At 36.9% G+C, this 22,284-nt stretch overlaps 1 protein-coding gene across 1 annotated transcript; it reads right to left on the bottom strand.

Annotated features, from left to right (window-relative positions):
- Nucleotides 1-7,103: 7,103 nt before the first annotated feature.
- LOC113282817 (putative L-ascorbate peroxidase 6) lies at nucleotides 7,104-10,132 on the bottom strand. Its single transcript, XM_026531920.1, has 10 exons — nucleotides 9,927-10,132; nucleotides 9,700-9,811; nucleotides 9,470-9,597; nucleotides 8,800-8,870; nucleotides 8,596-8,638; nucleotides 8,392-8,488; nucleotides 8,088-8,171; nucleotides 7,760-7,881; nucleotides 7,528-7,585; nucleotides 7,104-7,368 (listed from the first exon to the last, which is right to left on the bottom strand). The coding sequence occupies exons 1-10, from the start codon at nucleotides 10,123-10,125 to the stop codon at nucleotides 7,266-7,268; spliced, it is 1,017 nt and encodes a 338-aa protein (XP_026387705.1). The 5' UTR covers nucleotides 10,126-10,132; the 3' UTR covers nucleotides 7,104-7,265.
- Nucleotides 10,133-22,284: the final 12,152 nt, after the last annotated feature.

The raw sequence follows: 22,284 nt of genomic DNA, 5'->3' as shown, positions 1-22,284 counted from the left end.
CTTTTGTGAATGGATGAATGGATGCTTTTGTAAGACAACGCAAGTTCTGAAATTCAAATAACTTTATTATAAAATTGTTGCAGGCTACATTTTCAGATTTTTCTTAAATTCCTTGCATATTTCATACACTTTACCCTTCATTGTTTCTTTGGTTTCAAAAACAATTGCATCTGAAGCCCATCTGAATGCATCACAAGATTTCTTCCTGCAAACAAGGTATGCTATGCTGAAATTATGTTGATTTCTGCATATCTTCAGTTCTAATTGAGAGTTGCAGTTGTCTTTAAAGTATTTTTGATTGTCTAATGGACAGTTTGTAACTCTGTGATTGTCTTCTCCACATGCAATACAACCATGAGATGATGGAAGCTTGATTGGAAGTGCTGAAGACTGGGAAGAAGCTTGAGAAAACCACTCAAAGTAGTTGCAGGTAGGATTCAAGCATTTAAAGAACAACTTTCCATTACTTACATCTGTTTTATACCTCAACAAAGCTCTTACTCCATTACAAGGTACATGTTTGCACTTTGAATAAACCCATGGACATGCCTTTGTTTCATGATCTTCTTCAATTTCACACATTAAACACACTATCATACTACTTGAAGTACTTGCTTTATCATTCATACCACCACCCATTTTTTCATATCTGAAAATGAGTAGAAGTTGATTTCTGTGGTTGTGGAGATGTTCATTTATGGAGAAGAAGACAAGAGTGCCACGTAAGTAGTGCCACATAAGCGGTGCCACGTATGCACTGTGTGGTGACGTATACAGAGTCAACACGTCTCTGGTTGGGTCACAATAACCGATTCAAAAGACTATTAGGTCTTTTTATGTACAGTTAACGGGGCTAACTTTCCATCCATCACTTTTGGTCAAAACTTGCCTAGTTTTGTAAGAAATAAAAAAACAGGCTTAGTTTTGTAAACCATAAAAAAATACAGGCCTATTTTTGTAAAAAGCCCTTCCAGATTGAGACGAGTTCTTAAGATCTAAATAACATCTAATTTATACCACTACCACTACTGAGACCATGTTCTCAATTTCCAAATTTTTTTGGAGAAACTTGGAGAAAAGATGCAAGTGGCATCTTTGCATCAAATGGTAAAGACAAATTTTCTACTTTGGGTGCACTAGTTTTGCCACAATGGGATAAAATATAGCTTTGTATGACTGACCTGCACATATGATGAAGTCTATATTAAGCCCTCTCCATTATCCTAGACTTGTAGTGTCTTTTATCATCTTTAAGTTGCATCATATATAGCGGACCCGTATATTATCTTGGCACTCCTAGAGCACTCACTACTGCACACTTTAACTAGTAACCATAAAGGCATAAACCCATACTGATCGAAGAAGTGACTTAACATAGCACAATGACTTTCTTTCTTCTCTTCTATCATTTATGAATTTGGAGTCCTCCTTTCTAAAATCATGTTCTCTATGCATGGATAATATAGTAGGGCCATTGGCTCATCCTCAGTGCACAAAAATGTTGGACTCCAGTCAACCATGTGATTATGGCACAGAACAGCTGCAGAAATTAGCCGAAAACATTCCCAAATGCTACAAATGAGTAATATAATTTCCAGGTCAGTCAGATTAAGACTATCACATGCGTTAGATTCCAAAGTCACAGATGAAATGCTAGAATGGTCTTTTCAGAAAATATCCCACGCCTTCGAAGCATCTATAGTAGGAGAGTCCTTATTCAAATGCAGCTTCCTTCTACGTAAAAATGTTGTATAAACTAGGTATCACCTCGGCCTACGATCGAGTCTCAACCTCTTCGTTCGATTTGTGTTGTATGGCTTTTTTGTTTGTCTAGCATGTAGGTTTTGTTTAGATAAAACAAATTAAGCATCACGACTTTTAATTTTTCCTGTATGGTGTATGAAAATTAGTACTATAAAGTTTCAATATGGTGTAAGAATATCATTGGACCCCATAAAAGTATTCTTATATAGAGTTTTACTTGGAAAAGATACCAGTTAGTTTTAATACATTTGGGTAAAAAAACATGTAAATATTATGATAAACAAATATTTATCTGGAAATGTTCATAGTATTCATAAGATTTCTATTTCTTTTGTTGTTTGTGGAAAAGTATGTTTTGTACAATTTGTAAAAACAACTTTCAAAATCATTTTATACTGTTTTTAAAACATATCATTTTTTCTTTTTTTATTTTCCATTTTCTATTATATTTGAAATGTATTTTGGTGTGAAATTTTAAAAACTGTTTTGGAAAATATATTTTCTAAGAACAAAACTTAGTTATAAATTATAACCAACAACATTTCATACTTGCCAACTCCAATCAAAATACTTCAAAACTGATTATGGGTTCTGTACAATTAGTGAATCAAATGCAAGATGAAAATTTTATAACTATTAATTTTAACATCACTTTCAGTCTTTTTACCAAACCGTTCACGCGCACTACAAATCTTCCTTTTATTTAATCAGACATGTGAATGTTATATTATTATGATCACAACCTCTCTTAAAAATCTTAGAAAATAAATAAAACTCATAATCAATTTGACTGAGTTCGCAACAACAACTGATCAATATGGTATAGGAAACGATATTGGTTTAATTTCCTTATCGGTTTCATCCTCTTATACTACATGAAAGCAAAGGAACAACATCTTATTTTGGAAATTAAAGTGAATTGAAGATTGAATAGAGAAAGTAACCATGCAAGAGAGTTTTGAAGATATCATACCTCCAGCTCTTTTACCATATCTCATACCTTTCATTTGAAAAGAAGAAAGAAAAAAAACCAAAAAAAAAACAATGTTGTTTTCATTTTTTTCGTTTTAAAAAATTGAAAACAATGGAGAACTTCTGACATCAGTAAAACACACCTATAAATCCATTTTTTCTTACATTTAAAATATAAAATATTTTGTATCAAACATAATTGACTTATCAAAAAAGTACGCCTTCTATTTTTTTCGCCCATAATTAACGATGCTTAATTGAAATCAAGTTGTGCATAGTTCACTACCTTACTGCCCAGAAGGTTAAATCAAGTTGACGGAACTTAAAACTGTTCACTCAAAGTACAAAGACTTGCTTGAAACCAAGATATTCCTAGTTCTACATTAATATTGAAATCTAAGATGCAAAGATCAAAGGGTACCTTGGTTTACCACCACTACATTGAGAATCGAGATAATGCTGGGTTGCATGAATTATCAGTTAAAGAATGCCAAATCACCCTTAATGATTTAGAAGTTCATGTCTCCAATACCATAGTTTGGTTATCATCAATAGTCCAGGCCAATACAGGTTCAAGGCAATAAGTCCAAGGCAATCATTGGAACAATTTACAGACATCATGTTTCCATGATACATTAATTAATCAAAAGTAAAAAATCCTAACAAATTCAATCTAAGAATTATTTTAAAGTCAAACAAACATAATCATTAGGTGATGTAAGGATCATCATTGTATCTATAATACAAAACATAATGGATTTTTAAGCTTGGACGGTCGGATAACATTTTGAGAGACAAACATTGCATCCGACCATCCCAGTCTCATCCCAGCGAAAGACATCCGACGGTCGTCGTTTCTGTAACCCCTCTCATTATGAATCAAAATTTATTAGTCTTTAATTATTGCATAAACTCTTAACTCAAGATATTCAAAGAAACATTAAATGAAATCATAATATATCATACATGCATTAATTGGATTTAGTGGTGGCATGATGAATCTAATGGGAAATCTGATGTATTTGTTTATTTCTATTAATAACTCATAAATGAGATATGCATACACACTATTACTTAAATGATTTTGTGTTCGTTTTTGGATAATGTATATGAGTAATTTTACAATGTATTTATAGACATTATTTTCGCTTAAAACAAAATAGAAAACTATCTTGCAAAGGAACACGATTTAAAGTCCGGAAAAAAAGAAAAATTACAGCAGTCAGACATCATATTAAAGTAGTGTCATTACGGCATGAGCTATCTCTAGATATTTATTAGAACTCTCTGTTAACCTCATGCCGTGCCGTTATGTCACGGGTTATTTCTAGTAGTTTTTACATGTCAGAAAGTTATTTTGAGAAGGGATCGAAAGTCAAGTTCCATTAGGTGAGATTATGGTCTGAAAGAAGTTTCTTACATAACATTTATCTCAAACAATATCTCCATCATAAATCAAACACAATTTCTAACATTTATCTCCATATAAAAGGTCCATCATGATACTGATGTTTGGTTATGTTTTTAAATTATAAGTTAGAAAAGAGAACTACAAAAGTTACTTTTATAATTGAACTTCTTAATCAAATCAATCACCTTATTTGTTTCCCTAACTGCTATAAAATCAGTAAAACCCTAACTATCTAAACCCCTAAAATTCAATTGACAGTGAAGTTGTACCTTAACCTCTACTTTTATCTCCTCAATTTTAGTTGGTGAAAGTGCTTTGACACTTCTACAGGTCTCAAAAGTTAGGTTTTTGCTTAGCGGAGAAAGCATAATGGATCAAAGGAGAAAGAATATAAGATGAGTGAAAGAGAAGCAGAGGTTTGAGAGAAAGATTTAATAATTATATAATGTGGAAATTTCTGAGGAACCCAAGTCTGATTCCTCTCTCTTTTAGAAACCCATCATTAAGATGGGTTATATGTGTAGCCCAAAATACTTAATGTACGGCTAAGATTATTATATTTAGATTTGATTAACAATTCTACATTTTAAGATAATTAACCTTCATTAGTGATTTATTATTAAAAATCACTGATTTGGATAGTGGTCAATTACCGTCAATTAATGGGACGAGAAAAAAAGGTTCCCCATATATAATATCAATAACGACTAATGATGATCATGCTTCAAAAAGTAATGTTTTTTACTAAATATTAATTTAAGAAGAGAATTAGTTTTCAACATTTGGATCCATGGGATCACAATGGATAGTTGAGTACTAATGCGAACCGAGAGTCCGAGACAATAGCATAACGGTCGAGCCGTCCTTCGCCTATAAGTAGATAGGGTTGGGTTGAGTTATCTAGGTTAAGGCATAATCCTTGCCGTCCTTCTTGAAAAATCAATTCGGCCAATCTCGGTCGTCCTTGTTCCTTGGAGACATAGACACCATTTCTTAAAGCGGTTCCTATGGACTCAACAAAATTGTAGTTTGTTCATTTTGCCCCCACTATGGACTCAACAAACATGAAAAACGGATGGAAAACCAACAAACTTGAGGGTTTGTTGAGTGAGGCGGTAGAATAAACGCGTGCTTGATGTACAACCGGGCGTTGGAAGAAAGAATGATGGCGTGTGATGTTTGGCCGCCCCTCACATTTTCTCTCTCCATATCTCGATTATTATATTTAGGTTTTATTTTATTAGTTAAATAATTAGTGCGACCAACCCTTATTAGTTTAGGATCCGGATTGTCTGTTACCAAAATCCTCTGTTCCTCTATTCCACCAAATTCGCAATAGCCACGTATGTCCATTATAACTACCACATTTTAACGAATTTATACTTGACTATCTTAACGAAGATTTTCTAAAAGAAAATTGGGAAATAGATATTCCTCCCTTAATTGTCTCTTCATAGAATACTCCTTATCCATCAACATACTCTCAACTTTCAAAAAAAAATCAACATACTCTCGAATTCCGATCCCTATTTTTTCAGTTCGTAATACAAATTTTTGCAGAGCTTAAGACAAGAAGAATTCAACAGTGACTGCGAGCATTGCTTGTCTACAGTTCCAGACCTCGGAGTTTCTGATAAGATCCCCTACCGGTTATCTTTTTGACACTTGGAAATGCAACTAATTAAGATATTTTCCCAATTAGTCTAGACAGTTGATAAATCATCACATGCATATTGAGTACATTTCCAACTTAACTCGATGTTGGGAAAAATTAATGATTAATCGCGAACGTTCTTCATCTTTTGTTTTTGCTTGTGCAAGTCCTCCCAGTTACTTCATCCTGGAACCTTGTTTGGAAAAGCAATTGAATTCTTAAACAAGGATCTGTAAAATTTTTAAGGATACGCAGATTTTGAATTGCGTTCATTTCTGTGCTAAAGGATTTGAGACTCAAATGGAATACTTTGGATGTTACACGGTTTCCCTAATCTAGAGTGTGATTACCTGAAAAAAAAAAGTATATCTCGTAACTGTGTAGTTCCTGCAGGTCATGTTATTGCTAGAAATAAATACTTCTACGGCATACTTCCTAATTTTTCTTTCTCCGTGAAGATCAGTTAAAATAGGCAAGTATATTAAGTTTAAGCTTGTAAATTTTGGTAGTTATGATATGGACACATTGCGGTCTGAGAGTGGGTGGAATAGAGGAACAGGGAGAAATCGCAACAGACGATCCGGAGCCATTAGTTTATACATTAATAAAATCACTAGTGGATCCTAAAATATCAAATTTGTTCATTTTACCTTGGTTTCCCATAACGCAAAAACGTGTTTGTTTATCACGTTGCTCAACAAAAAAAATAAAAAATTGATTGCCATAGAATTGCCCTTGTGTATGAACGATTGCACTTGTCGTCGTCCTCATCCTCCACACTAGTCAAAGAAACCAACATGTGCAAATACAATTTGGAGGAGGCATGAGGTCCCAGTTCTTGCTGGGGAGGAGACTTTTGTTATATATATAATATTGCTTTATGCAATTGCAATTACATGAGATCCCCAGCATCACAGCTTTATTCTCTAGCCTGGTGATAGAATCCAATCTTAAGTTTGTGATCTCGCTTTCATTACCTCTTTGAATGTGTTTCACTAGTCAATGCTATCCATTCACATATCCTACTGAAGCGACATAACGTTCTTTTCCTTTCCCGATCATTATCTTGGACCACAGAGACATGACACAACTATTTTAGCCATTGAAAGTAAATAATGGTGTGAAATACAGAATTAATAGGATGTGGGTACAGACCTGTGTTCTTTTTCATTGTGGTTGTTAAGCTTGGCAGAAATCTGAAATCTGAAGAGTGAGGACTGCGACTTAACAGTTATAATATTGGATGCCACTCTGGTGCATGTACAGCTTGAAGCTCCACTTACTTTTCAATTTGATAGCCGATAAAGAAGTGATGGGAACCATCAAAGATGACATTGAAAAGAAGATGATAACATGATTGACTTGGAATATTTTTGGAAATTTTGAAATAAATCTGAGTTTATTACTTTATGTACTAACAGACAATGATCATAGTTACAAAATGAAGGGTGACCAAAATTATGTTCAGGCATCTTTCCACATGGCACCAGAATTCACAAGTTTGATATAAGCATTTTTGAAATCTTCGAAGAATTTTCTCTGGTCATCCGCATATGTATTGATCCACCTGCACATACAAGGGATTCATCTCATACCAAGTTGAACATGTTACGCTATATGGACTAATGCTACAAGGACCTTTTGCTTGGACCACAACAGCATACCAAGGGATGTGGCAACTGATGCAGCAAAACTGGAGGTGGATTTTTAAAAAGGACATACAAACCTTAAGCATTCTTCATCCTCGACAAGTACATGATCTGATGGAAGCCCGATCATACTAGCTGAAGGCACAAAATAGATTACCATGATATGAGGGGGAAAAAACGAAACCTAGAGAGAAATTACTGGAGGAAATTCCACAGTCGTGGTCAAATATTGTGTGTTCGACAAGGGCTTTACTCTTTAGAGTAGGTTGTGGAGTAAATTATGTATGAAAATAAGGATAGAGGCGTTACCTGAGGATGCCCACGGTTTCTCCAGAAGTATTTTGTAGTAGGAATTGTCAAAAACAGTTGGACTCCCAAAACCTTTACCACCAATAGTATGAGCTCCAGATAATGCTACAAGTTCTTGTGTACTGCCATTCAAGAGTTGACAAACATGTTGGATGAAGAATAGATAGTAGTATGACTGTTGGAAAAAAGTATCGAGAATACTAAACGAACTAAATAGCGGGCAGGTTCGTTACTCCACTTTAACCACTTAGCAAATATTATAAAAATCAAAAGTCTATAAATGACTACATATAAGCAACAATGCTGAAACTGTTAAACATAAACTCACGAGAATCCTTTGCTTAAAAAGGACTGCTTCAGAGCAGAAGCATTCAGAGTTTCTTCAGGAAGCTTCCCTTCTGGATCGGGTACCCTACAAGGAAAACTGACCTTTGTAAAAATGAATTCTAGCTACATAAACTGGAAATATGCACTACAGAGTTACAATGAGTAAACACTACCAGGATCGAAAGTGAGTTCCAACAATTCACGGATAAATCAATTTCTTAAGATTATCCTAAATAAAACAAAGTTTGGGAATAGTCAACCGAATGTTTAGCATCATAACCAAATGAAAGTGACATTTTCCTTACGTTAAATCTTTCCTTCCTAACTGAACTGGGATGAGGGGACCTCCACAAAGGGAAACTGCTTCTGCACCAGCTACAGCGATTAAGTCCGCCCAAGACACTAAAGAGAAACAAATACAGCCAAAAACATACAACCTCTTAAGTTATTCATGATGGGTGTAGAGTACTTGTGAATCACACAACGAAATAGTTCATGCTAATACTAACCTGGTTCTGTTCCATCAAGCTCACTTTTCACTTTCTCTAGAATCTAAACAACAACGCATCTACTGACAAGTTAGCTGGAGAGTCTATAGGTTATCAGACAGTTTTTACTTGCAGCCAGTACGGGATTATTGGAGTATATGTAAATTTGGGATATCACTGACATGGCATTCATATGTACTTTGTTGTGTGTTAGAGAGACAGTACCTTGACAGATTTTTTAAGTCCAGCATTTTCGGGTCTATCAAGTTCATAAACCATGGAACCATTCATACCACCTGCGAGAAAACTTAACCCATTATAAAGGAACCAGTGATATTAAAGTACAATAAGAAAAGCTGCTAACCGGATAAAGTTGAATGCATTGTGCACATACATGAAGAATACCATATTTTGTCTGCACAACTGCTCAGTGATAAAAATTACTACAAGACATTATTGAGTTCATTCAGACTTTGGGCGCTTCTTACGACTAGTTGAGGTTGCTGAAGTCTGAAGTTGACAACCATAATTTACAACTAATCTAACACTGCTGGGACGCGTCTGTACAGCACCATCTGAGTTTGGTGTGGCCAATAAATAGTAGTCGTGTTCTGGTATCATTGTTAAACTTATGTCTAGTCTAGATAAGGGTTGATGCATCAAAAACCCATGCCATTGTTCAGTAACGCGCATCATCAAAAGCTGTTCCACATTGGTTTCAAATTCACAACTATTTCTATTATCAATATCTATGTCTAGTCTTGATAAGACAGTGCTCTGAGCGCGCCGGATAAAAGCGACAATAACTACATTAGGTTGGAGCCAAACATTCCAGATACACCTAAAAATGCAATCAAATCTGAGTCTTCACAAACAAAAGGATAATTCTATTTACCTGATTTGTCATTCATATCAAACGTTCCTGCATCATGAAAAACCAGACGAAGTACACCTGCTGCTTTGCCCTTGGTCACTACTTTCCGTACTCCTTCCCGTATTATCAATGTTTTATCTGTCACCGACCTTCAATTTGCGGCCAATTTCATGAAAATAGAATATCAGCTCGAACATCATCCACAGTGGTAAAATGGAAAGGATGCGAATTGAGCAGTGAATTGAACTTACTCTGCCGCGTGAACACCAAATCCGTCAAATCCAATTAAGGGAAGAAGAACAGTAGCTGCAATGATAACTGCTCTCCTTTTATACAACACATTATCGCCAAATCCATTTACACCTGCAAATGTAAAAAGGAATTCTGTAAAAATCAATAGCTTTCGGATTGAAACATTTGTAGAATCGTTGAATTTATAGATTGAAGATTAAATTAGGGAGATAAAAATATAGCTTACTATGAATTTCGTTATTGATGTTTCTGGCGGAAGAAGAAGATGTAGATAAGGATGGAGAGGAGGAGGCTTCGATTAATTTGGCGCCAGATTTGAACCGAAAGATCTTTCGTCTTCCTTTAATGGCGGGAGTTTTGAACTGAGGAGAGGAAGAGAGATGATTGAAGGAGAAGAGAAACGAAGAATCGAAACGAGTAGTCATCTATAATGAACGGTTCACACTTCTTCTTCCGGTAACCAAGACCAGCTTTATGGAATGGGGGAGTGTTGGGCTGGGAGAATCGGAGGCCCGTTAATGAGCAAATATGCCCATTGGCACTCCCAGGGTGGACCGGGCATATGGGTAAATAGGTGTTGTGATAACCCAACAACTAGACAAGCAGATGAGTGGATTAAAGGGGATAATTGGTGAATAACAGCTCCTGAATAACACCTCCTGACTCGAAGATTAAGCCCAAGGATCTGTGCAATATGGGCAGCCAAATGATAATAGTTTCATTAACTTTCACATAGATTCAACACAGGTTTCTCTTACAGCTTAAATGGTTAATAATTAGACATAATTCGACTGCAATGGATGAAGGGCACGTGGCCTCAATCAAGCGGACAGTAGTGACCAATAAAAGAAATGATAAATACACCCAGATAGTTACTACAAGCAGACCAACTAGACAGTTCTTACTACATAGAATGCAACATTGCCTCCCCCTGAAGATGATCCTTGTCCTCAAAGATAAACCGTAGATAATGTGCGTTAATATTTGTTGTAGCTTCCTCTGGAGAAGAATTTGTCAATTGGATGAGTACCTGGGGTACTGCCTTTTTTCCCATGAGCACAACTCTGTGACCCAACACCTTTTCTGGTAGCATGATAATATCTCATGTAAGATTAACAACTAGCAATGTGGGAGAAGGGGTGTACCTGAGGCCAATGTGTTTCTTAAGCTGAAACACATGGAATATTGGGTGAACGCGAGAGTTAGAGGGTAACTCCAATCTGTAAGCTACCTTCCCCACTTTTTGCAAGATTGAAAATGGACCATAAAACTTAGCTGAGAGCTTAAAGTTCTTTCTCAAGGCAACATAGGCCTGTCTGTAAGGATGAAGCCGCAAGTATACCAAGTCCCCTACTTCAAATGTTCTGTCAACTCTAGAAGCATCAACATATAACTTCACCCTCTCTTATGCCTTCTAAAGAGATTCTTTAAGTAAGTCTAGCATAGAAGCTTTGTCCTTTAAGTAAGTTTCTATTGCAGCTACAGATGTGGTGGCAGTAGTAGGGAAAGCCATATGTGGAGGAACATAGCCATATAAAGCTTGAAATTGAGACATTTGCAACCCTCTGTGAAAGCTTGTGTTGTACCACCATTCAACTAATGCTAGCCATTGACTCCAGTTGATTGGTTTATGGCCAGTGATGCATCTCAGGTAATTCTCTAGGCATGGATTCACCCTTTCAGTTTGCCCATCAGTCTAAGGGTGATATGCAGTTCTCAAGTTAAAGTTAGTGCCCAAGGACTGGAACAAATCCTTCCAAAAATGGCTTGTAAAAACCTTGTCCCTGTCAGACACTATGGAAGAGGGCAATCCATGCAGCTTGAATACAGTATTGAGAAATGCTTGAGCCACATAAGCAGCTGTATAAGGGTGTTGCAGAGAAATAAAATGAGCATATTTGGTAAGCCTATCAACAATGACCAAAATGACACTCTTTCTGTTGCTGACAGCTAGGCCATCAATAAAATCCATAGTAATATGTTGTCATGGTTGATCAGGAATAGGCAGTGGTTGAAGTAAGCCAGCAGCAGTGGTGTGATCACTTTTATTCCTTTGGCAAATGTTACACTGGGATACCAAGAGTAGGATATCCTTCAACATTCCTGGCCAGTAAAAATGGCTTTTGGCTCTAACATAAGTGGCATTCATGCCAGAATGACCTCCCACAGATGAAGCATGAAATGAATGTAAAAGAGTTTTCCTGACATTACCTCCAGTGCCATTATAAAGTCTATTTTTGTATCTCAGAATTCCCTCCTTGTAGGTTAAATGTGGCACACTAGTAGCATTGAGAAGTAACTGAGATATGAGGGAGACTGATGTTGGGTCTTGTGCATATCTGTGGAGAACCTCTTGCACCCAAGATGGAGTGGAGACAGATAAAGAATTGCAAGTAGCTGACTCATGAGATCTTCTAGAAAGAGCATCAACAACCACATTTTCAGCTCCCTTTTTATATTGTATCTCATAATCAAAACCAAGCAGTTTGATCAGCCACCTTTGTTGTAAAACAGTAGTGATTTTTTGTTGGAGAAAATATTGAATACTTTGTTGGTCAGTTTTGATGATGAATTTATTTTCCTGCAAATAATGCCTCCACCTTTGAACAGCCAGGACAATTTCTAGAAATTCTTTTTCATAAGTAGAAAGAGTTCTTGCTCTAGGGCCTAATGACTTGCTGAAGTAAGCAATAGTCTTGGATTCTTGAAGTACTACAACACCAATGCATGAATCACTGGCATCACTTTCCACTACAAATGGTTTAGTGAAATCAGGGAGTGCCAATATAGGAGTGGTGCTCATTGCCTGTTTGAGGTGCTCAAAAGCAGTTGTAGCAGCTGAATTCCAAAGAAAAGCATTCTTTTTAAGTAGGTCAGTTAATGGTTTGTTGATGGAGCCATACCCTTGCACAAATTTTCTGTAGTAGCCAGTGAGGACCAAAAAGCCTCTCAACTCCGTAATAGTCTTAGGTAAAGGCCAAGAAAGCATGCAAGAAATCTTACTAGGGTCGACACAGACTCCTTAAGGTGTAATAATGTGACCCAGATACTCCAATGAGGACTGACCAAAGCTGCATTTTGACATTTTTGCAAAAAGCTGATGATGTCTGAGCAAGGAGAAAACAATTCTGAGATGTTCTAAGTGTTCCTACATACTAGAGATGTAAATGAGGATGTCATCAAAGAATACTAATACAAATTTCCTCAAAAATGGTTGAAATATCTCATTCATTAAAGCTTGGAATGTAGCAGGTGCATTTGTGAGGCCAAATGGCATCACTTTGAACTCATAGTGACCTTGGTGGATTCTGAAAGCTGTTTTGAAGATGTCTAAGTCACTGACCCTGATCTGGTGGTAACCAACCCTAAGTTCATCAACAAAGGGAATTGGAAACTTATCCTTGATTGTGATGCTATTGAGTTTTCTATAATCTACACAAAACCTCCAAGAATTATCTTTTTTCTTGACTAAAAGTATAGGTGAAGCAAAGGGGCTATGACTTGGCTGAATGATGCCAGAATGAAGCATTTTTGTGATAATATTTTCAACTAATGCCTTTTGAACATATGTACATTTATAAGCTCTTTGGTTAACAAGCATGGAGTTGGGTTGTAAGGGAATTTTATGATCCAGGCTTCTCTTGGGTGGTAGTTGAGTAGGTTCTTGAAATATGTATGTGAGTTCTTGTAATAATGGATGTAGTATTTCAGGAGTGGGTGGTTCAGTAGTTGTGGAGACTGGAAAAAAAATGACCCACCAAGCCATGAGAGGTTGTAGAGAGAAACCTCTTAATTGCAGCACCACTAGTCATAAATACTGAAGGTGTTGGAGAGCTCTCATGTAATGTGATCTTCTTATTGTGGTATTTAAAAGAAATGCTTAATTTAGAAAAATTGAAGAACACATCACCTAGAGTCTTGATCCAGTCAGCTCCAAGGACTATGTCACAACCTCCTAGTGGCGGAATTCTAAGATCTTCCACAAAAGTATGGCCTTGCATGCTCCATGCAAGTTTTGAGCAAATGCCAGTACTCACAGTTCTGTCACCATTAGAAACTGTGACCATCATGGCAGCAGTTGGTTCAATGTGGCACTTGAGAGAAGTTTCTAGCTTGCTGTCAATAAAACTGGTAGTGCTACCAGTGTCAAAAAGAATGGAAACTTTGTGGTTGTTGATGACACCAGGAATTCTGATGGTCTCCCCTGAGGCATTTCCTGTGAGTGCATGGAGAGATATCTCTACATCAGACTGAACTGGAGATTCATTAGCTTATTCAAATATTTCTTCTTCCTCCTCAGTATCTGCAGATTCAGAATTATCCATTTGTAGCATATAAATCTTTTGTATGCCCTTACAAAAGTGCCCAGGTCTATAGACATCATCACAATTATAGCAGAGTCCTTGAGCTCTTCTTCTGTCCATGTCCTCTTGAGAAAGTCTTTTAACTATAGGGGGTTGTGGATTTGACTTTTGAGTAGGTGTGAAAATTGACTTGGGAGTTGTAGGTGCAGAATTTGGGGAAGTAAGAATTGGTTTGGGTATAAAAGATGGGGAAGAATACTGTCTATTTGAAGAAAATGGGTTATTGAAGGACTTAGTAAATGGTTTGGTAGCAGCAGATGTTAGAGCTAACTTTTGTTCTTGTAGTCTAGCTAGAGAAAAAGCATCTGATAGAGTTTGAGGGTGAAACATAGAAACAGATTTACCTGTTTCATCCTTTAATCCACTTAAGAAACTCATAATGAAGTAAGATTCACTAAGGACGGATTCATTTTAAGCATCAATGCCTTGAATGATTCAAACTCCTCATAATACTCATCTACAGATGATTGTTGTACTAGTTTGTTAAATCTACCAACAATATTCTCATCCACGGTATTTTCAAAATGAGCACATAGATGTGTAGCTAAATCATGCCAAGTGATTCTACGTCTATTAACTTGAAAGTTCAAAAACCACTTCTCAGCCTTACCCTCAAGGTAGATTGCAGCAATATCGACCTTTTTGTGCTCTTCAATGTCATGGAGTTGAAAATATCACTCAGCTTTCTGAATCCAACCACGAGGATTGTCACCATCAAATCTTGGAAAGTCCATTTTAGGAATATGGTGTGAATATATGGGTTGACGATGGTGAGCAAAACCATGATCATCAATATCAAGAATGTTAGATCCACTGGTATAATCAGTATGAACTTGATGTCGGATTTTGTAAGGTCTACTGAATAAGTTCACGAGATTGCGATTATTTTCCCGTAAAGTGTTGTTGAAATTGGTGGCCAGAGAGTCGAACTTAGATGCGAGATCAGCCGAGAAGATATCCAAATTTGATTATAATTTAGCTTGATAAACCTTCAATTGAGCTACATCTTCCTCAACTGCCTTCAATGTCATTGTAAAAAAAATAATTATGGATTTCGAACGGCTCTGATGCCAATTTTTGTGATAAGACAACAACTAGACAAGCAGATGAGTGTATTGAAGGGGATAATTGGTGAATAATACCTCCTGAATCGAAGATTCAGTCCAAGGATCTGTGCAATATGCGCAGCCAAATGATAATAGTTTCATTAACTTTCAGATAGATTCAACACAGGTTTCTCTTACAGCTTAAATGGCCAATAATTAGACCTAATTCTACTGCAATGGATGAAGGGCACATGGCCTCAGTCAAGCGGACAGTAGTGACCAACAAAAGAAATGATAAATACACCTAGATATAGTTACTACGACAGACCAACTAGACAGTTCTTACTGCAGAGAATGCAACATTAGGATGGGTAAATGGTAAAATCTGTGCATTTTTCCATCCAGTTTCCAGATGAAACAATCGGTTCAACTTAGATTGGTTTCTATCCACCTAGCAATTCTAAGATTTGTCGCTTTTGTATCCATTATGGATATGGTAGCAACATAATTGTTACAGAACAACGAAAAAGATTTCTGATACGAGTTGTTACAATATCTTAAAATTGTTGCCCAAACATAATGCATCATTGGTAAAATCAAGTAAAAAAATAGTTAGGTTTTAATTTTTAATTCTCAATTTCGGGTTATTAAATTCAAGTCTAAGTACAGAAAAATTTAAAACGGAAGTTTAATTATCAACTTTACTTTTTTTTAATAAGTTCTAATTTTCAAATTAATTTTTTTACAAGATATAAATTAGACAATGAAAACTTAAACAAAGACTTCCATAAAAATCTTGGATAATTTGGTCTCATGTTTATCGTCATTTGACGTAACTTCCGATCGATGCGCTCTTGAGAAGATTTCCTTTGTTTTTTTTGACTTACACTGAGGTTAACTTTGCCTTGATTTTCCTTGACTTTAACTCTACCTTTTAGACGGAGGTTTGACTTGGTTAATATCAAAAACTTGAACCCACCAAGGTTGGTATATTAAGGTTGGTTGTCATATTTTAGTATCAAAACTCAATTAGAGTCGCTTGATTAAATGTACTAGAGTCAACTTCATTTAGGATAAACTAGAAAGTCTAGGCATGTTGAGACATACAAGTATTATTACCTTGGATACCTGAACATTGTGAAGACGTATTGACTACAACGAAGACATCATCCTTCCACTAGAGGTATTGTGATACTGACTTGACTTGTTTCCATTCCTATCCTTGATTTCAAGTCGTTTAAGATTGAAAACATAACACGCGAAGATATATAATTATCTAGTATTAGACTTGGTCATTTTATTATGATCAAAGTGTCAAGGATAAGTATTTGATACGAAGTATAACGTTTATCTTTTGAAGTTCGTAAATGTGAGATAGGCATAATCTATGTAACTCGTTACTTGATTGTGTATTAGATATAGGTGTGATTTCATCCTAGGAACTATGTTTGATTACATATGTTTAAAGGAAGTACATGGACGAAACTTGTTTCGTAATTGAAAGGAGATCAATAGGCGTTTTGGTCCAGTTTTTATTGAAGATCTATTAGATGACCAATTCGAAGCTAGGTAATATCTCTGGTAGAACCGATCTTGACTTATGTTGAGAGATATAGAAGAACCGATATTTACCTAGTTTGGATATGTGGTAGAACCGATCTTGACTTATGTTCAGATCCTTGGTAGAACCGATCCTTACCTATTTTTGGATACATGGTAGAATCGATCTTAACTATTGTTGAGAGTCTTGGTAGAACTGATCCTTACCTATATTGGGATACTTGGTATAGCTGATCCTAAATATTATTGGGAATCATGGTAGAACTGATCCCTACCTATATATATTTGGTGACTTGGTAGAACCTATCTTAACGTATGTTAGGAGTCATGGTAGAACCGGTCCCAAGAGAAAAATTTACGGTTTTGTGTGAGTTTGGAATTGGGGTTTGCTAAATAGGAAATTTCTGGATGGCGAAATAATTTGGACATGAATACAGTTCTTATCTTTTATTGTCCAAAGAAATTTTTTGATACGCAAGGTGATCCCGATCCGAAATATTGAGAGTCTTTTAATTAAGATTTTTGGTTATATGCTTTTGATTTTCCAGCAAATGAAAACATATCTCTTTGAAAGTTACATTATTTAAGTGCTAAACTAATATTGTATATTTTTTAATGAGAGATTTTGTAATTTCAGGTTGGATATTAGTTGGAAATAGGAAAACCAAATTTAGGTACTTATTGCATATCTTAAGAAGGTTTTCGATTTTGGAATTTCCTTATTGTCCAAACAACCTTGGTCTATAAATAGTTAAGTTTTCATTTCTTGCAAACTTTCCTAAGAGCCAGGATGTTGTTGCACTTCAGTCGTGTTGCTTCTGGTGGAATCGTCTATCCGGAGAGGAAAGTACCATAATTAGGTGAAATCTCTTACGACCGCTAGTTTAAAGACTTACGTGGGATCAAGAATTTCTACGAATACCATTGGTGGGAAACTAAATGATTGCATTTTTTATTTTAATGTTCGATTATTGATTTGATTGACTAACGGTTGTTGAAAATTTGATTACACGTAGTTTGGTTATTCTTGAGAACCTTCTCCTATGACATAAGGGTCACTCAAACTAGATCAAAGTATTGACGGGATCTTTAGAACTGTTTTTAGATCTAAATACAACTTGTGATCATCCGTTGTTAACAGACTTCGTTCTGTGTATGATCAATCATAAGTGGATTCAAGTTTGTGGTATGCAAGTACATAAGAAGGCAATTGAAGATTTGAAGACAATAAAATTTCTTATGGTGGATTTGGATGTAAAATTTTAAAGATGGAATTTATGGGTTCAGGGGATTTGGTAGAATTATGTTTATCTCGATACGTTTGGTTTCTCAAATCCTTGAAATCACGTTTCCTATGGGAATCAGTTTTCCAGCAAATCCTCCATATAGAGTCATACCCCTCCCCCCTAAAATTTGTTGGGAAATTTATCAAGGGATTTGTAGACCCACTTTTTTTTAACTCAAAATCCCATATATATATATGCAATTTTAAGATTTAAGGGTAATGTCAAACGGTACAAAGACTTTAAAACAAGAAAACTCTATAAATCCTTAGAATTTTAATTGAGTTACCAAACACATAAGAGATAATCCCAGAATTTGTAATCCCATGGGATTATAAATTCCTGGAAAGGGTGAATTCTGCAAACAAACCCCACCATTATTGGTTTTCGTATCTCGTTATTTGTGCACACATCTTTATCGAATGGGATACAATTTAGATCCGGTTTATCTTTTGATATATTTGATCATATAGTCGTTTATATCGGCAACTATCATTTTCAATATCCAAATCTGATAGTTGTGAATTCGAATCTAAGTTATTGATTTGGATTGATCTCACCCGACAAAGGAGTTTACTAGTTTAAACGGAAAAGCCTTTGTCAAACTCTACATACTTTTTTTCTAAAATATCATTGGAGTAGTTATCAAACAAATTTGTTCATTTACTGTTTGGAAGACGATCAAAAGGAGTTGAATGCTTAAGATTTTACATCGGTAAAGCAACTCAATATGGTGATTTTCTGTCTTGGGATTCGCGTGCATAACTAGTAGGTCGTAGGCGCAGGGATACTAAGGAAACTAAGTAACTAGGGGTAGATTACTTGGTCTCAACTATACTAAGTTGACTTTGTTCTTTGTATAGAGGCTTAATTCTAAGAGTACTCAAAACTGGACTAGGTCCCGGGGTTTTTCTGCATTTGCGGTTTCCTTGTTAAAAAAATCTTATTATGTTATTTACTTTAACTCCACATTATAATTGTTTTATTATAATAAAGTAAATTACACTTTGTTGATGGTGGTTTTTAGTTCAGGGCTAAAATTGTAAAACCCTGTGTGCCTGCTTTCTGCGAAGAAGTAGAGCTGCCAAGAAGCTGATGAGTGTCCATATCTCTCTGCTTACACATGAACTATGTAGTTCAATACTTATAAAATTTATTTAGAATAATATTGGTGCATGCAGCAACAATCCCAAATATTTTGTAAATTTTATTAATCTCATGCTCGCATTATTCACTAAGGCATGGCTTGCTGAATATTTTTCATATGCTATGTTCCCCAGCTGAACCCTTAATATTGACATGATATGACAACAAATGTTCATTCGCAGCTGAGATACATGAGTTTCCCGAAGTGTCAGGTTTAAGATGTGCATGAAAATATTCAATCAGAGACACGCGAGCAGCGCTGCTCTCGAATTAAAAAATTAGTGATTTTGTATGAACGAAAAAAATCCACCAGAAATTGATTGATTTTGTGTCAGCTCACAAAATTCAATCTTTCTAACCTAATTTCATTAATTTACGAAAATTAGGTTTTTTGCGGCCTGCGCAATATCTCGATCCCTATTGGTCGAGACTAAACCTAGGCAAGCTAGTAAAAATTGATCCACAGTGGATTAGTAGGATCAGAATCCTACCAAAAGTTAAGAAGAACAAGAGATAAAAGGAATTGCGACAAATAAAGGCAACAGCAAAAAGGGCGCGGCCGCGCCACTTCACCGATCGGTTCGCCCTAGCCTGCCCCGCTGTACAGTCGGCCGGCCATGCCCTTATTGCTGCCTGTCGACCCCTCTTTACCACCGACCAATCAAATTGCTTTAAATCCACAGCCTACGCTTTTAATTAAAGTTGGAAGTTGGCTGGTCAACACACCTAATTCCTTAAGGAATCGAATATAGGATGCCCATGTCAGTCTTAAAACAATCACGGCCGCACGATTTGGCTGGCCGATTTAACGAGCTTGGATTTCTCTCAACGTGATCAAACGATCTCCATGTTGTTCATGGGCGGGCCCACTACTATTCCAACTAATCGGAATTCTCTTAGCCCGCCAGCAACAACCATAATCGCTATCCAAAAGTAGGCTAGTCGTGTTGTTGAAAAAAGAGGTTTAACGAGTTAAGACTGGCCATGACAGTCTCAAATTCATCGCGCCCTCCAACTTATCCAGCCTAGTTGAATGGCTTAGATTTTTTTTTGGACGACCAATGGAGTGTCGGTATGCTCACCGGCGACTCGCCTTTAACCCTGACCAATCGAATTGCTCCCATCCTGCAGCTAACACCTAAAACAGTTAGCTCAAAGTAGGTTGGTCACACGGCTTTAAAAGCCTCATGGTCTACCAACGGCAGCGCATAACTACCGCAAATCAATCTCGGCCATCCAACTCTGCCAATCGAATCGACTGGCCTAGATATGATTTCCGGGAACCAATGAGATGTCGTTGTGACTGCTGACAACCCCTCTTCCATAAAACCTGATCGACTTGCCCTTGGCATGCTCAAGCAGCTCCTGCAAGCTTCCCAAATATGGCCGGCCGCACCTCTTTTAGGACATTAAGTTCCACGACCAACCAAGACAGGCTCTATACAACGATGTTTCATATACATCAATTATTTTGAGATGCTAGCTTAAAAGCGATGCTTTATATGCATCGACTATAAACAGTGTTTTATAAATATTGATTTCACAAATAATTTAATTATTTGACCTAAAAACACTATATGCTATTTTTTGGGGCAAATCTCACAACCTGACTTGTCACATATGACTGTCCGTCGCCTAGCTTGAGCGTGATTAGTCAAAGTAATTAGGTCTTGAAATCAAGACACACTCAGCAACCTGCTGCATATTTTCTACAAAAAATACTCGAGACATCAAACAAGACACAAATTGGGGGATGTTCATCAGGGTGTCTGGCGGTTTACAGCGTGCGGCGTGCAATACGCCCATTATGAGAAAGTGTCAAGAAAGGCAGACAATTAATGGAAGTAGAGAAGTAGGTGGGTGTAAAACCGGCCAATCTTCCCCTCAAAATAGGGACGTGGTTTTCAACATTTTACACGATCTCCACTTCTCCATCACTAAATTACTTCCACTTCCTATGAGATCAGGATGCGTTCAACTATGACTTGTATAAATAGGTTTTCAGCCTATTTTAAACAAAAACAAATGTTATCAACACAAGTTTCCATAAAACACCAAGAACTTATAGCTTACATTTCGCAAGCAAGTTCCAAATTCTAATACAACTCATAAAACAACCACACCTTCAGAGTTAACCATTCTGATCTCAACACCTTCTTCGCTTCCCTCTCCAAGATCAACCCTTCTCCTTCATTTTGTGACCGAACCAAGACTAGAACGGCCATTTCTTGGTTTAGGCCATAATCGTACAAATTGATCTCTCGAATCTAAAGTACTCATGTGCAGTACATTTGTTTAGGGTTTAGATTCGTTTCTCGGCGGCACACCCAAATTTACCATTTCCAGTAGAACCAGTTTTTACCCTAAAACAACTGGCGACCATAGTGGGAGATTAATCTCTCGGTTTCAAGATCGATTTTCAATTTCATATCAATTTTCCCAAATTCAATATGGTGGATCTTAGGTCTGGATCAATAACTAATCCTAATGCTACTGGCGCTGAAAACACTCTTGGCGTCAACATCCCTGCTGTCGGCACCAATGTATCGCCTTCCAGCACAGTTAACACGTCTCATAGTGTTACGTCCTCTACCACCAACACCAGCAGCACCGGGAACATTCTCTCTAACATGACGCCCCCTATCACCAGAGACAGATCCGCTGCTACTCTTCCTAATATATATTCAAGCATGACACCCCCAATCACCACCAGAGCTGCCACCACTTCTTTGTCAGGACGGGAGGCTGGAGGAGCCCGAGGAAACCAACCTCCCATTATAATTGTCGATTTAATAGAGAGGTAGGAAGTTCTCGCCAAAGCTCAGATGGAGATGGCTACAACTCAGAAAGAGGTACTCACTTTTCTCAAGACACTCGCGGAAAGGTTTCCGCCAGAGCCACGCCAACCTCAAATGGAGCAAGCGAGGACCACTTTCATGTCTCTTAGTGCAAGTACTTCAACAGGGCGTGTCTTTATGGATGAATAAACTTGTGTTGCTCCCGAGCGACCATCAGAAAGGAATCAACAATCCAATTTCATCACACGTGAGGACCTGGAACGACTTCTCCATAATCGAGGCAGGGAAAACCCGGCTACCATTCATCAACACCGACCTCCTTATCCTCCCGATGTGCAAAGAGTTACTCTTCCAAGGGGATATTTTTCTCCCCAGTTCTCCCTTTAT

Source organism: Papaver somniferum, chromosome 5 (genome assembly GCF_003573695.1).
Source record: "Papaver somniferum cultivar HN1 chromosome 5, ASM357369v1, whole genome shotgun sequence".
In the NCBI taxonomy this organism is placed as follows: Eukaryota; Viridiplantae; Streptophyta; class Magnoliopsida; order Ranunculales; family Papaveraceae; genus Papaver; species Papaver somniferum.
This window is presented reverse-complemented; position numbering and strand designations above follow the sequence as displayed.